Source organism: Ischnura elegans, chromosome 4 (genome assembly GCF_921293095.1).
Source record: "Ischnura elegans chromosome 4, ioIscEleg1.1, whole genome shotgun sequence".
Classification (NCBI taxonomy): Eukaryota; Metazoa; Arthropoda; class Insecta; order Odonata; family Coenagrionidae; genus Ischnura; species Ischnura elegans.
Window position 1 is genome coordinate 43,189,893 of NC_060249.1, and position 15,490 is coordinate 43,205,382.

At 38.3% G+C, this 15,490-nt stretch overlaps 1 protein-coding gene across 2 annotated transcripts in view; it reads right to left on the bottom strand.

Annotated features, from left to right (window-relative positions):
- Positions 1-3,122: 3,122 nt before the first annotated feature.
- LOC124157371 (retinol dehydrogenase 14-like) overlaps positions 3,123-15,490 on the bottom strand; it is a 32,214-nt gene continuing 19,846 nt past the window's right edge. The window contains exons 1-9 of one of the 2 annotated variants that reach the window (XM_046532041.1): positions 13,408-13,631; positions 11,986-12,288; positions 8,739-8,831; positions 8,389-8,628; positions 7,173-7,355; positions 5,513-5,622; positions 5,351-5,440; positions 5,110-5,212; positions 3,123-4,135 (exon numbers count right to left, since the gene is read on the bottom strand). In XM_046532041.1, the coding sequence (XP_046387997.1) occupies positions 4,122-4,135; positions 5,110-5,212; positions 5,351-5,440; positions 5,513-5,622; positions 7,173-7,355; positions 8,389-8,628; positions 8,739-8,831; positions 11,986-12,196 (1,044 nt within the window). In that variant the 5' untranslated portion in view covers positions 12,197-12,288; positions 13,408-13,631 and the 3' untranslated portion in view covers positions 3,123-4,121. Of the gene's footprint in view, positions 4,136-5,109; positions 5,213-5,350; positions 5,441-5,512; positions 5,623-7,172; positions 7,356-8,388; positions 8,629-8,738; positions 8,832-11,985; positions 12,289-13,407; positions 13,632-15,490 lie in introns of those variants that run through there. The other variant, XM_046532040.1, reaches the window with a different exon arrangement.

A 15,490-nucleotide genomic window follows, 5' to 3' on the forward strand; every position in this document is an offset into this window, starting at 1 on the left:
GTTCCTTTTTTGACTCGGTGAAGCAATTCCGGGGTAAAATCCGCTTGGTGGCCTTCCTCCCGAAGATGGGTAGCGAATTGGGACATCCCAGTGTTGTTGTAGTAATCGCGCCGGTGTTCCTCCGCTCGTACGGTCAGACTTCTTCCTGTTTGTCCTATGTATTTGGAGTCACAATCACCACACCTTAATTGGTAGACCCCGCTCTTGAGGGCTGAATCAGTGGGGTCCTTGACTGAAGGTAGCATGCTCTTCAGGTTAGAATTATTGTAAAAGGCCGGTTTTATGTTGATTACTTTGAGTAATTTTTCCAATTTAATAGAAGGTTGGCCTAAATATTTTATGCGTCGCCATGACTGTTGATCCGTGGGGGTGGTAGAGTAAATACCTCTGAGTAAGAATTTTCTCTTTTTGCTTTCAAACAAATCGTTGATCAATTTTTCGGTGTAACCATTGGCTATCGCGATTTTTGTGATGGTGGTAATTTCTGAAAGGAGATCTGAGGGCTCTAAAGGGATCGACAAAGCTCTATGCAGCATGCAATGAAAGGCTGACAATTTTTGGGTTATGGCATGCTTGGAAGTTGCGTGGATGACTTGGTCTGTATGAGTAGACTTTCGGTAAATGGAGAACTTATGCTCGCCGTCTTTAATGGAAATATTTAGATCTAAATAATTTAGAGTGCTGCCCTCTTGTAACTCCATAGTGAACTTGATATTTGAATTTAAAGCATTGATAAGGCGTAAAAAATTTCTTAGTTGCCTCTTCGTTCCCGTCCATAAACAAAGTATGTCATCTACATAGCGGAACCAATAATGAACATTCTTTAGGAGGGGGTGGTCACTATTGAAAAGTTTCTTTTCTAAATTGTTCACAAATATATCGGATAGCAGAGGTGACAATGGGGAGCCCATAGCTAAACCGTCTCTTTGTAGGTAGAAGTTTCCGTTAAACATGAAATAATTTTGATTTGTACACACTTTCAATAAAGATATTAGTTCTAGTAGCGACGAACTAATATCTTTATTGAAAGTGTGTACAAATCAAAATTATTTCATGTTTAACGGAAACTTCTACCTACAAAGAGACGGTTTAGCTATGGGCTCCCCATTGTCACCTCTGCTATCCGATATATTTGTGAACAATTTAGAAAAGAAACTTTTCAATAGTGACCACCCCCTCCTAAAGAATGTTCATTATTGGTTCCGCTATGTAGATGACATACTTTGTTTATGGACGGGAACGAAGAGGCAACTAAGAAATTTTTTACGCCTTATCAATGCTTTAAATTCAAATATCAAGTTCACTATGGAGTTACAAGAGGGCAGCACTCTAAATTATTTAGATCTAAATATTTCCATTAAAGACGGCGAGCATAAGTTCTCCATTTACCGAAAGTCTACTCATACAGACCAAGTCATCCACGCAACTTCCAAGCATGCCATAACCCAAAAATTGTCAGCCTTTCATTGCATGCTGCATAGAGCTTTGTGGATCCCTTTAGAGCCCTCAGATCTCCTTTCAGAAATTACCACCATCACAAAAATCGCGATAGCCAATGGTTACACCGAAAAATTGATCAACGATTTGTTTGAAAGCAAAAAGAGAAAATTCTTACTCAGAGGTATTTACTCTACCACCCCCACGGATCAACAGTCATGGCGACGCATAAAATATTTAGGCCAACCTTCTATTAAATTGGAAAAATTACTCAAAGTAATCAACATAAAACCGGCCTTTTACAATAATTCTAACCTGAAGAGCATGCTACCTTCAGTCAAGGACCCCACTGATTCAGCCCTCAAGAGCGGGGTCTACCAATTAAGGTGTGGTGATTGTGACTCCAAATACATAGGACAAACAGGAAGAAGTCTGACCGTACGAGCGGAGGAACACCGGCGCGATTACTACAACAACACTGGGATGTCCCAATTCGCTACCCATCTTCGGGAGGAAGGCCACCAAGCGGATTTTACCCCGGAATTGCTTCACCGAGTCAAAAAAGGAACACAGCTGGACATCAGAGAACAGTTGGAAATTTTAAAAATTGTAAAGAGGAAAGAACCCATTGCTAATGACCACCTTTTCCCTTTCCACTCCCCCCTTCTAGACATTCCACTATTACACCCCAAAAAATCCTTGTGACGCCAACCCACGCTCTACTTTGTAACTACCTCTGGTTTTTCTCCCTATCTCTTCCCTCCTTCACCTTCCCCGTCACTTACCTCTCCCCCCTCCCCTTCCCCTCCAATCACCCGACCACAGAGTATATATACCGGCAAATTCTGATGTGTATCACTAGTCTTGATAATGGTACAGTGTAACCGAAACTAGTCGGCAATAAAGTGTGTGTTTTGTAGAAAAGCTAAGCAATTTCCTTTCCAAACATTAAATATGGAATTCTACAAAGTGAAGGCCTCAACAATTGAATTCTTCAATTCTTTTTGCATTGTTCAATTATGAAATTCACATGTACTTGAGTTATAGGTAGATATTCTTAACGCATCTCATGCTGAAGAGATTCCTTAAAATTTTTCTTTTCAAGTTCAAACCAAATTGGTTGCAACAAACCCCTATTTTTAGAATTGTAGCTAATACAAGGTTTTAGGGTTCTTGGTTAGAGGATAGATGCCTTTGGGCTTGTAACCTCTTGATCATATTTATCATGTGCAGTTGACGTAAGGGAAAAAATTTTGGGGGAGCTAAGCTACCTAAGTACGGCCATGGGCTGAGAATTGAGGAGGCTAGGGGGAGTCTGGATCCCCAACTTAAATGGTAATTTGTATGGAAAAAGTACAAAACCTGTATATTCAAGTGTAATGAAAACAAAAACATCAGAAGTTTAAATAAGTTAATGACATCGTTTTCCAGAGGAGGTCCCCGATACACCGTGGGGTATCCTATAGCCCCTTAGCTCTTGGTAGGATTACTAGACCCCCAACATAAAACTCTAAAGTGCGCCCATGCCCATGGCTACTTGCCTAGACTTTGTGCTGTTATTTTCCGTGGTAAAATTTTCACTGATATTGAGGAAATTACAAGAGCTCTAATGAATGTTTTAATTTCTACTATGGCCCAGTTATTTACATAGGAGTATTTTAATGGGTATTACTGAGAAGTCATTGTTTCTCCAAATTTTTTTTTTATTTTTACAAACAATATTATACATTATATCAGAAAAACTCATTGTTTTTACAAAAAATATCTTGATTTTTATCTAAGATTTTACAGAATGGCAATATTGACCATCTTGACCATGAAAGTACCCTCACACAACAATCTGGTTTTTTTAGTGAAAATACTACTTTCTTTAGGTTAGAAGTAAAATTATGCCATTTTTTCTTAACCTGACATAATTGCTTAATGCCAAATCAAGCTTTTGTCAAATATAAAAATCAAATTTGTCAAGTACAAAAATTTCAAATTAATCCCAAGCCAAGATTTCCGTATCAAAGGCCAACCTTGCATGAAAAAATACAGTAATATAGAATGACAACTTTTCATTTGATGAAATCATTAAAAGATTCTATGGCATTAAACATAGCATACGTCTGATCACACATATTCACGATAGACATATTGATTGGAAACAAGTACTATCTATAAATGCCAACTTAATTATTGCAAGTTCTGTGTGCTCAAATATAAGATTTTGTAGATTATGTTTACATACAAAACGAATACCTCTGTGTGTCATGTCATTTCAGCCATTTAGGATGATGGAGAGCATAATAGGTCTACTCCTCCATAAAATATTTGTAATATTTTGTTAAATTTCTTGACTGCTAGCAACCGAAACATTCTTTCAAATTTTTGTTTCCCCTCCATAACCAAAAAACAAGGAGTAGGGTGCTTTCAAGCACCTATATCCTATCAGACATGGATGCTCTCTTGCAATACCTTTGCATATATCATATGCACCTGTTGTTTTATTCTACTATTTTGGAAAGAAATACTTTGTAAACAAATTTAGGTCCAGTAGTGCTTCTTTATCCATGCAGATAAATAACTTTAGGAGAAAATTACCCATTGCATATCAGGTGAATTCTCAAAATTCATGTAAGAATGAATTTGATGTTTAAACAACGAAGATGATGTTTAGGATTAATACCCTCAGTAAATTCTTAACTTTCTCCTCCTGAAAGAGAAGAGAAAATATATTTAGGACTTCAAGGAAGAGTCATTTTTCACTGCATAAAACACTAATAAACTGTTATCTAGGATTTTCTGGTGAGCTTCTTGATTGGGGCAGTCTCCTTTACCTAAATTGTAAACATTTTAAATACTGAGATGGTGTCAGTATTGAACAGTGGAGAAAACTTTTTTTACAGTTTTTCTTTTTTATTCTCTTGGTCGCAAGCACATGTTGAAGAAGTAATGAAATAAGTCCAATTAAGACAATTGCACTCTTATTTTATTTGAGAAAGCACTTGGAGAACAATATGAACACATTTACACACCAACTCAAAGCCCATTTTTTTTGTTGCATAAATTCTACAAAAATAAAGGGGAAATAATCTTCTGTTATCAGCTATAGGAAGGGCATCAATGTGTCTTTAATTCGTAGAAAAATAATTTACTAATTGAATCCACATTTCCTAACGGTCATCGTGTGCAGATGACATAGAATATGTAATTGTAATTTTCAATGTTCAGTACGATGTTTTTGCTGAAATAATAGCCCCAGAAGATGTGAGGTGACACCAGATCTGATTCTGATGGAGTGAGAAGCCCATTTAACTGTGACAGTTTCTCCTTGGCATGATTGTCGGAAAAAATTTTCAATATGGCTGTTAGATTAGAAATATATTTTGTAGCCAGGCAAATGTTTGCAAAATACCAGAATTTCCTAAAAAATTTACTTTTTTGTCTGGCATATTGGAAGAATTTCAGAAACAAGGGCCCTCACTAACAAGTGTCTACCAAAAGGTAGGTAGGATATCAACCAAGGTCATCTAACATTTCTTCCCCGTAGATGGCCTTGAGTCCATTGGATTTTCTACACATATTGGGAGATTAGCGATCTAGCTGCTGCAGGTGAAATGCTAATGTGGAAATCTGTCTTTATTTTTTATTTTTCTATCATATATTTATTTTATGTAAAAAGCTTACCAATTTGAGGGTCTGACTGTGTTAATCCAACCAATCCTTCACTTAGTTCCCACAACTTCTTAGCAGCCCCCATATCTTGAATACCTTGCGTCAGTTGCCTTTCCTACAAAAAGATTTATATCAGTATGAGAGGCTAAATTATTTTTGCCATCAGATATGCACAGGTGATGTTCATACTTTCATATCCTTTACTAAGTGTGCATATAGGTATATTAGCTTAAATACTAAGTGGCTCAATTACCTTGCAATCCATGAAATATTTGCCTGATACTCCCTCCAATTCTTCAGATATGGCCAGGTGAAGAGTTGTCTGTGCACCTTCTGCTGGAGTCTAGAATTATTCATAATTTGATTTTGCAGAAGTTTCAAACTAGATATTGCAAAAAAAGTTTTGCTGTCTTACCTTAAAAAATCCCTTGATTATCATCTTGAGGGGAAGGTTGAGGGGGAATGGCACATTTCGCCAAATGCCTGAGTCAATCATTCCAGGGTGTAAACAATTTGCAGTGATACCTGAAGAATAAATTCATGTAGTTTAGTCTTCCATTAAATTAACTTGGACTACTGTATGTTTTGTAATAGGGTAGTTTCCTTTATCATAGAAAACAGAAGGCTTTGATAGCGATTCGTTACCCACCATTAGTGTATTTATAATATATAAATTATTTGGTATTAGAAATTCCAGTGTAGACAAATGTTAATAGTCAATTTTAACTTCATTTGAAAAAGGCAAAATTGGTGGCCATGCGATGCCACTCCACGTGACGTCACAGGGACGAGATGCTATACGAGAAGTCAGGAGTTTTACATAGTCTGAGGTTACCAATGCATGCATGAGGCACAGAGCTTAGGGAAACATCTCTTAATAACCACCTCTTTTGGATTTCAGATTTGAAAATTTGCTGTAACAATTTGAACTGAATTATGTATCTGGGAAGAATGCATGATCATCTATGGGGGAATTAGCACCTTTGTAGCATCTCATTTTGGATGGTTTCCTATTCTGTTTCTCTGCTGGTGTTGTCCCAGCCTTACTACCCAGTATTCCTAGCTGGAAGTACATACATAGAATCTTCTTTCTATTGAACGATTTATTTGTGGTCTGCTCTTCTGTCACTTTCTTGCATCATCATTTCTTCATCACCACTTCCCAGGAGAGAGAGCTTTGATTTATGATTATGAATGACCTAGAATCAATCTTGCAACAAAGTTCTCATTAGCTCCTCAGAAATTGGTGCTAATTACTATTTTCATACAGCCTATTCTCAGTTGGACTTAATGCCTTGCAAGCGGCTCATGAATATCAATATTGATGACACCACTTCCAAGCCATGTAGTCTCACACCTGTGTCTTAAATGTGTCTTTCATTCACATCTGATCCCATGATTATTCTTCTTTTTTTGAATAGCTAATCTGCACTCTAAAATAGGAAGTCTGCATCCATATCCTAATCTTGCATACTTATTCAGTACTCAGACCCTACCATCTCACTCCATTTCAGCACCATGAAGGATTTTGTCCACTCTACCCCTAGTCATATGCCATGTATCAATGTCATACCAAGGCCGTAATTAAAATATTTTATTATTTTCAAGTATCATTGCCACCCATAAATAGTATCAGAATCTTGGATGCCCAGCCTGTCTCTTTAATTCACACCCACACCTCACATAGCATCTACTCTCACTACTGTCAACGCAGTAGGTAACTCAGCATTGTGCATTTAGATAGCTCTTGTCTAGCTATTGTGCTTTTTTAGCTTAGTTTCTGAAATCCTAAAGCTTTAAACTTGGTCTTCTTTGAGTTATCTCATCTTGCATTAATTCCTGACAGTGATTATCCTAGGAAGCAAACTCTTTAGGCCTGTACTGGGGTATCACAACTCTAAACATCTCTAAAAACAAAACTTTGTATCATAGTTTTTTAACATTGTCAAAAGTATCTGATTCTCTACCGTCCAAGAATTATCACAAACAATACATTGGCTTATTAGATATAATGATATAAGATTATATATATGCTTAAAGATTACTATCTTTTATTAAAAAAATAAAGTACTCACCGGTTCCTTGAAGACGGTAGGCAAGCTCACGGCAGAATAGAATGTTAGCATACTTTGAAACATAGTAAAGGTATGCTGGTAGAGATGACACAGGATTAGGATTTCTCAGATCAACCTTGGCCAGCCGATATAACTCAGATGCTACAATAACAATTCGTCCCTTTTCACTTTTCTTCAGCAAATCTGGGAAAGTGATATTTTGATATTAGTCACTGCCATTTGACATTCTAATCTATTAATTAGAGTTGGATAGCATCTCTTCATTGTAAGTATATGCTACATGCATTGCAGATTTAAACTTCATTCATGCACACCGGCTTTTCTTGAAGCAGTCCGTACCGTATCATAAAGCAAAATCTTTTTGCCTTAAATATTGTTGTGATTGTCCCAGCTCTGCCGCAATATTTTTTCATAGAGAATTTCACCCTTAATGTGTATTGATTGAATATGTGGAGGAGAGTATTTATGTATAATAATCTTTCTCTTTTTACTAAGAGGAGATGCTAAACTCATGATCAGTTTGTGGAATTTGCTGTGAATTGGATTATGACCCTCCTTGATATATTTGTGTTGTTTACTCTTCCCTGTTCTCATAATACATATTCCTTCCATTAGTACCCAGTGAAAGTATTCCATTAGTACCTTAATTTGTGGAAGTTACATGAGTTCTTCATTTCATCTCTATTTTCATACCAATTGAAACAAATTTGAATATTAAACGGAATTGCTTAGCAAGCAAAAATAAATTGAAAATTTAGGACCCTTAACCCTTGGGCTGCGAGAGTTCATGATTTTAGCTTGACCATGACCAGCCAGTGCAGACCAGCTTAGCATGACCAGCCAGTGCAGATTGGTTCAGTCCTTTAGTGTTAAAGGCTTAGAAAATAGAATACATATGTCATTGTTAATTCTTGGAAATACTGTAATTTTTCATGCTCATCATGCCTACTGAGTGGCTCACATCTTCTTTAGTCCCATTTACTTTTGAGATTATGCATTCTAATCCATAGTGCTCTCTCTAGCTGTTTCTTTTACTTATTTTATATAAGCTACAAGTTTTTAAAAATTACATTGAAGCATTAGGTATTCATCAACATACTTACAAAACTGTTTACCATCAATTGTTAATGCCAAGATACATATGAGCAAAATTTGCTAATGAATTTTATTAATTTCTGAATGTAGCACTTCAAAGAAAGATAGGCACTGTACTTACTTATCAAAAGATGTGTGAGGAGGAAAGGTCCATAATGATTAGTTGCCATTGTGGCCTCTAATCCCTCAGATGTCACTGATCGTCGGAAGGTCTGAGCAACTCCAGCGTTATGTATTAAAACATCTAAAACTTGTTCTGCTGAGCACAATTCCTTGGCAAACTTTCTCACAGATGCCATTGAAGAGAGATCCAAGTTGTACAACACCACTGATTGATTGCCTGTTTCTTTCATGATTTCCTCTGAAAGTTAAGCAAAAGTTTACATCAGTGTAAATAGTATACCTCATGCTGCATGTAATTACCTATATATTTTTTAAAGATTTCCTTAAGTTTTATTTCATTTAAATCACCTTGAGCTGCCTTTGCTGTTTCCATATTTCTGCATGCCATAATAACCTTAGCACCTCTTCTAGCAAGTTCTCTTGCAGTTTCTTTTCCAATTCCTGAAAAATAATGAGCATCATATTGAATGCCTTAGGCTAAACTGATTTTCATTAGTGTGTAAGCTCACTTCATACATTTGTGAGGCCTGGATGTTATGGATTTTGAACGATCCTTAAGAGAGGGGAATTTCCCCTTTTATTGGCAGACTGGCAAAGACTATCAAAACATCAAGTTTATGTTTTTCTTGTAGCTAATTCAATTACTATAACATTAATTTTTTCATTGTATTTTTGAAAATTTTGAATTCATCCTTGACTTAAACTTCAGTTAGATTTTTTTATTTCATTTTGGAATGTATTCCAGTTTTATGCAGTGCATCCATTCTCATGGTAATTTTCTCCTTTCAATGAAAAGTTTGGTAGTCGAAAAATGATTCATAATGAAATTTTTAATAGACTAGAAAATTTAGGTAATGCATAAAATTTTTTGATGTTCTCAACAGTTTCCATGTATTGTTTATGTACTATCATTTCCTAAAGTATGTATGGACCCATTCTCCATTTCTGGTTGAATGAATGGGGTGAGTTTCTAGGAAAAATCTCAAGGATTGGTACACCGTGCTCAAGAACTGTGGCCCTCCTAGGAAGAGCTTTATTTTGTCGATAACCAAGGAGGATGGTATGTGACAGGCTAGAGTCAAAAAGCATAACAGTGCCCCAGCGGAAGAAATGTGTAATTGGGAAATCTTGTATCCATGCTGGTATCTGATAGCAGTTTTATCTTTTGGCCTTCCAGACCTGATGATGGCTCTTCCTCCTTTGCTGTTTACAGATTTAAGTCTACCTTATTCGTAATCACCTATGTAACCTTATGGACTTGGTGAACAATATTGCAGACTAATGATGCAGGCAGGGTGATAATAGTTGACAAGTGATAAGGAATAGAGCGAATCTTATTTGTTCCAGAGAAATTAAGTTTTTTTACAGTTTTGTTATTCTTTGATGGATGTGGGAGCATTGATGATTTTATTCTCTGCACGAAGACATTATTTTTGTTTTTTTTCATCCTGTGCTTTCTCAAATGATGGGCAAACACTCATAAGTTGTCCCCCTTGTAAATTTTCTTTTCTTTGCTCCACTCAGAATGGATACTTAACAAATATTACCCGAGAAGGGATTATCAGTAAGGTTACTTTGATTTTTGAAAAACTCTGTGACCCCTATGGACCCCCTGTGATGGTATTTGAAAACAATATAACTAGAACACTATAATTAAGAAGAATAATGTGGTAAAAAATTACTAATTTTGTTCTGTTTTGGCCTAAATGACAATAATATGCTTCTGTTTGCACAGAATGCCCCGCTCCCCTTTTTTTACAGTATCAACACTATTTTTCACAGCAAAGTGTTTCTTTCAGAACTAAGTGTATGATACGACACTTATCTATGAAATATTGATCACATCTATCACTTGTGGGCTACCAATAAAATCATGACTTTCTTATAACTCATGGTGATATTAGGAATATTTAAAAGCAGCTTTCTATTTCCCTTGCTACTTTCAAGATTGGTTTTCCCTCATGGTGAAGTGGAAATAATTTCTAATGGAGGTCCAAAGTTGAAAATGATCCTATTGATTTTATTTCATTAATCATTATCATTGCATTTCCACAGGTTAAAGTAGCTTCAGACAACAAAAAAGAGGAAGTATTGTATCTTGTAATGCTTGAAGCTGCCGAGATATGGCGTAAGGAATTAAGACTTAGTTATTGTAACCTGTACCCTTAGCTCTGATTTTCTACTCTTTGTATTAGCTTGAGGAACAAGTACATAAATCAAGCAAAATTTTGATCTGCACCTCTAGGCTAAATGATTAATACTAAAAATTAATTTTGCTGCAAGATAATTTTGCCTAGTCCACGATGTTATGTAGGCGATTATGAATAAGGCAGCTTTAAATTTCAATACAGAGAGGGAGAGAGTTCTGTCGTTGGGTCTCGGAGCCTGAACTCCAATCGCTGAAAGTGCACACACAATCCAAACCCCTTCTGCTGGGGCACTGCTATGCTTTTTGACTATGGGTACTCCAGCCCATCACATACCATCTTCGTCGGCTCTTGGTGACGTAAACATTTTGCAGCGAGGTTCATAGTTCTTGTGCATTGTGAGCTAAAACTTGAAAGTATTTTTCCAGAATATTGCTCCATGTATTTTTCCTGGGGAGTGGAGCAAATGGCAATGCTCAGGGAAAATTGGGTCGTGTAAAAAAATTTCATTTTTTTATATTTGGCCAAACTTGATTCCTCATTGTAACTTGTATTATAAGTTTTAGAAAATCAGAAATTTTAGGGGGCTTATATTTGAAAATGCTGTGGATTAAATATGTTTGTATGCGTTCCAGTTCGTAAAATTTTAGTTACTTAAGTACTTTAACTTATTTAGCAAGTAACTTACTTAAAGTAATTTAAGCACTGGCATATGGGCACAAAAATTTTTGGAAATGATAGCTCTCTTTGACCTAGTTTGATGAAACAGAATGTAAGTAAGACTTCTGTGAAGAAGTGCATCCTTTCTGTTCAGCTATATTTATTTTCTATTTGAACCGTTACCTATTTCAATTTTATGCATATTTAAATGTAAATGTTTGCACGTAATGAAACTTTTTAAAGCTGAAATTGCTGACCTCCTTTGCATTTACTTATTTTGAACTTGTATATATGAGAACATGATATCCCTTCGTTCATTCCTTAATTTACTTGTTTGTTAAACAGCCAGTGAATAGTATTAGAGGTTCTATTCGATAAGTATTGAAAAAAATGGCAATTTTTGACTATAGAAAATTTAACCCACTCTTTTCCTTGCACTGTCTTCATCAAAACTGGCCGATTGAATTTTAATCTTGCATAAAATATTCTATTTTTCATTTGTCATGATATTTCCACTAAATGGTGCTTTAAATTGATAATTTTATTTTATCGGTTAATCACTGCTGATTATTCAGATTGAGAAAATAGCATCTGACTACATAAGCCTCATTATTTTTGTAGATTTCCCTTTCTGTCCAGCCCACAAAATTTCGTCACAATCGCCAAAATAACATTTCCGTGATGTAATGCGAGCGATTCGACTGGATTTTCAGGCTCCTGGGGTGGGCCTAATTTTTTTTCGTGACGTTGGAGCCCGATGGCGCGGATCGCGGAGAGAAAGCGCTCACCTGAGTTGGCCCCGGTCACTAAAACCGTTTTGCCGTCCATCCTCCTCTGGCTGTCGCACACCCCGATGGTCATGGAGTTGTAAACCCTTATGGCCACGATGATCCCGATGACGAGGAACAGGAGGCCTGCCACGAGAGCGAGCGAAGCCACAGCCCACCACCAGGGGCCGGGCAGGCGGCTCCATACGCTCGCGACAACGGCTTCCAGCATTATTTCCCGGACCTAGGTCACCTCCTGATGCTGGAAGGGATGAGGAAACGGACGAAGTGAGGGGGAGGAGGCGGGAAGGTGGTTCTAGTCGACTGGAGAGGAAGTTCATGGAAGGAGAAAAAGAAAAGATACGTAAGTCCTCTGAGTCGATGTGTGCATGAAGGATTTTGACCCAGTCATCTCTTCTCCAGACTAAGGGGAAAAATCTCGGGACTGCCAACGGGACTGGAACTGAAATTTAAGCGATTTTTCGACGACCGAATCAACCATCGTCTTCAGGTCAGTCCTGAAGGCTTTAGCACTTAGTGCGAAACTTCGGATTCGAAAACTTATCGAAGCATCGGCTGCACATTAAGGTCGCCATCCAGTGGCAGTCCCGAGAGCTTTATTCCCCAGATCCTCCTTTTCCAGAATCTTCAATCTCTACAGTGAAATAAAATTTTTACAGAGTAACCTGGTATGAACTATATCCACACCTATTCTTCTCAGATCCAACTCTTATCGGGTCACTTATTGTCGATCCGTCCTATTAATATCCCCCGATGTGTGAAGTGATGCCGGCACACGGGAGCAACAAAGTGTAGCCAGTAATTTCCGAGTGTCCGCGAGCTCAAACGAAGTTATTCCACCGTCGTAGAGATACATGAATTATATATTTATAATTCTTCTGAATCGCCACCCAGGTAGTGTGGAAAAATACACGCTCCATACCAGTGGCGTATGCAGATTAATTCTTAAGGGGAAGCGGGCGGTCAAGATCAAGTTACCAAGGTAAGGGAAAGTTATTTTAAATAAGGAAGACCTCTGATATTTCGCAGTAAAAATTAATCTGAAATAAAAAAGTGAGGAAATACGATATTACTAGTAGATGGTTAAGAATGACTACTTTAACTGTGGGAAGCGGGCGGTAGACAACGCTAAAAATTTTCCCCTTTTACGGTCTTTCAATATGCTTACTTTACACAAAGTGCCGCCCGATTATATGCGAGTTAATTCCATGGGAATATGAGATAGTAGATAATAATAGAAAAAATATGGATATGCAATGTAGCCCAAGTAGATTGATAGAAAGTTCTACTATAGCTGTTAGACGCGGGCGGTAGACTGAGCCAAAAAAATTTCCCCTCTTACGGTCCATGCTTTTCAATATCCCTACTTTTCACAAAGTGTCACAAGAATATATGCGAGTTAATTCCATACTTGATTTTTACCTTGTAGTTCTTGATCGTGTTCCTGAGGGAAGAAGACAAGGTGAAGGGTCCGTGTTCGCGAGTGCTTCAAAAGTGTCCGCCGAGCACTGCCGACCTTAGGGAGGGCTTCTTGGTGAAAGCAGGGCCAACCTATATTGCCGCAACTCCTCCCTTGAGCGTGTTCCTTTCGATATGAACGCGGTGGCTCTCTTTTTTCTCTCTCTCCCCCTCTCTTAAGAGTCCACGGCACTGTGCCCTCGTATGTGTGTACTAGGGGAAGAGGAGGAAATGCGGTCGCTCCGACGGCGTCGGCAGCTCGTAGAGGCCTTCCCCTCCGCGGTTAAACCCCCGTGAATGGCTTTCACTTCGGCGGTGGGGAAAAAAGACTCGTCTCCGAATGCGATGTGGGGGAATTGGGGGAAGGTTAATTGCTCCTCCAAAGGTATTGCATTAGAGGGAGGAAGACTATGGGATGTGGGAAGGGTTAGGAGTGTGAGGGAAATGGTTTGGCCATGTCTTGCTAAAAAGGTTTTTGATGACCATGCGGAATCAGGACTATGTTGGATTGGGCGGCTATCGGTTGCAAATCAATCGAGAGAGGGTTGAAGATTTATTCCGAGAATTCGTTGTCACGAGATAAAAATTTGAAGAAAGCCAAGGAGAATCGAGAAAAGCACCTCGAAGCAGTGCCATTGACAGTTTTTTTTAATCAAGGAAACTTTATGTCGTAACGTTAGTGCACGTTTTGATCCGAGGGTGGTTGATTAATTACCCTCGTATGCTCATAATATCTATACGGAGTCTTAACTGTGGTACTATGGAAAATATAGGAATGATTAGGTCAAACTCATGACTTCGAATGCTTTGCCTGCATTTGCCTTTGCCCAGAGCATGCGGCAACTGGGCAAACTCGTGGCCAATCGGAGCGCTTGGGTAAAAGCTTCTGTAGTTAAACAATGGTGCGTTTTCATCCTGAACATCATTGGTAATTTTGATTCCTTCTGGCATCTGCTATCCAGGGTTAAAATTTCGAGACATAATTTTTCTCCACCCTGTATAAGAATGTTTCCAACAATGAGCAATTTACGGCATGGCGACGGAGATGGACCTAGGCGAGACACGAACCCTTGACTTACAGTTTTACTGGCGAGCAGTGGCGCAGCGAAGGGGGGGTTTTGGGGGATAAACCCCCCCCAGAGCTCACAGAAATTTTTAAGTTAAATCTATTGTACTTAATTGGATTAATATTGCTTATAGAATAGTGTGAGGATTAATAAAATATCCCTCAGAAGGCCGTAAAAATCATCATTTTGAACAAATTATCTTAATTTTTTTCCGGCGGAAGGCCTCCGCACCTTCCGCTCACCCTGGCGGGTATGCAATACCCCAAGCACCCCAGTATTAGTTGCACCTGAAACCCCCCTAGCCTTAATTCCTAGCTGCGCCCCTGCTCGCGAGGGCTCTACCCCGCCGCCACAGAATTTATTAAATCTATGGTCCTTCATTAATTTCCTAAGTTCATAGTATAATTGTCAGCTCATCGTGTCCTTCGATACCAGGATTTTTATTGCAACCCGCAACGGTGGCTGGGTAACAAGCAGCCTGGCCCCTCTTGCAAGCTTGAACTAAAAAAGTACCTATAGAATCCGTCTTTAGGGGGCGGAGGGTGGCAGCTGCCGACTACTGAATCGCTCGGCGATACTAGTAATGATGTATGATTTTTCATTTTCCCGGCGAATAGAATGAATAAACCTCTCTCGGGTTCGCGCGCGGGTTAGAAAAATTAAGTCAGCCGACTTTTCGGGTTCCGTGTCGTTACCCATTCTCAAGGCTACTGATAGTCTTGGTAGCCTTGAGAATGGGTAACGAGACGAAACCCAAAACGTCGGCTGCCTTAATTTTTCTTACCCAGGCGCAAACCCAAGAGAAGTTTATCTACATCAGTAGTGTTTTTGCCTGTTTCAATTTTTAGTGCATATTTGCCTGAAGAGTGAAATATTTAATTCACGCGGAGTTATGCATGTCGCTATTAATGCATTGAAAAATTGTATTATTTGTGCGTATTACTGTGAGTGGAGCAAATGTCTCTACATGTCTTCCCCTT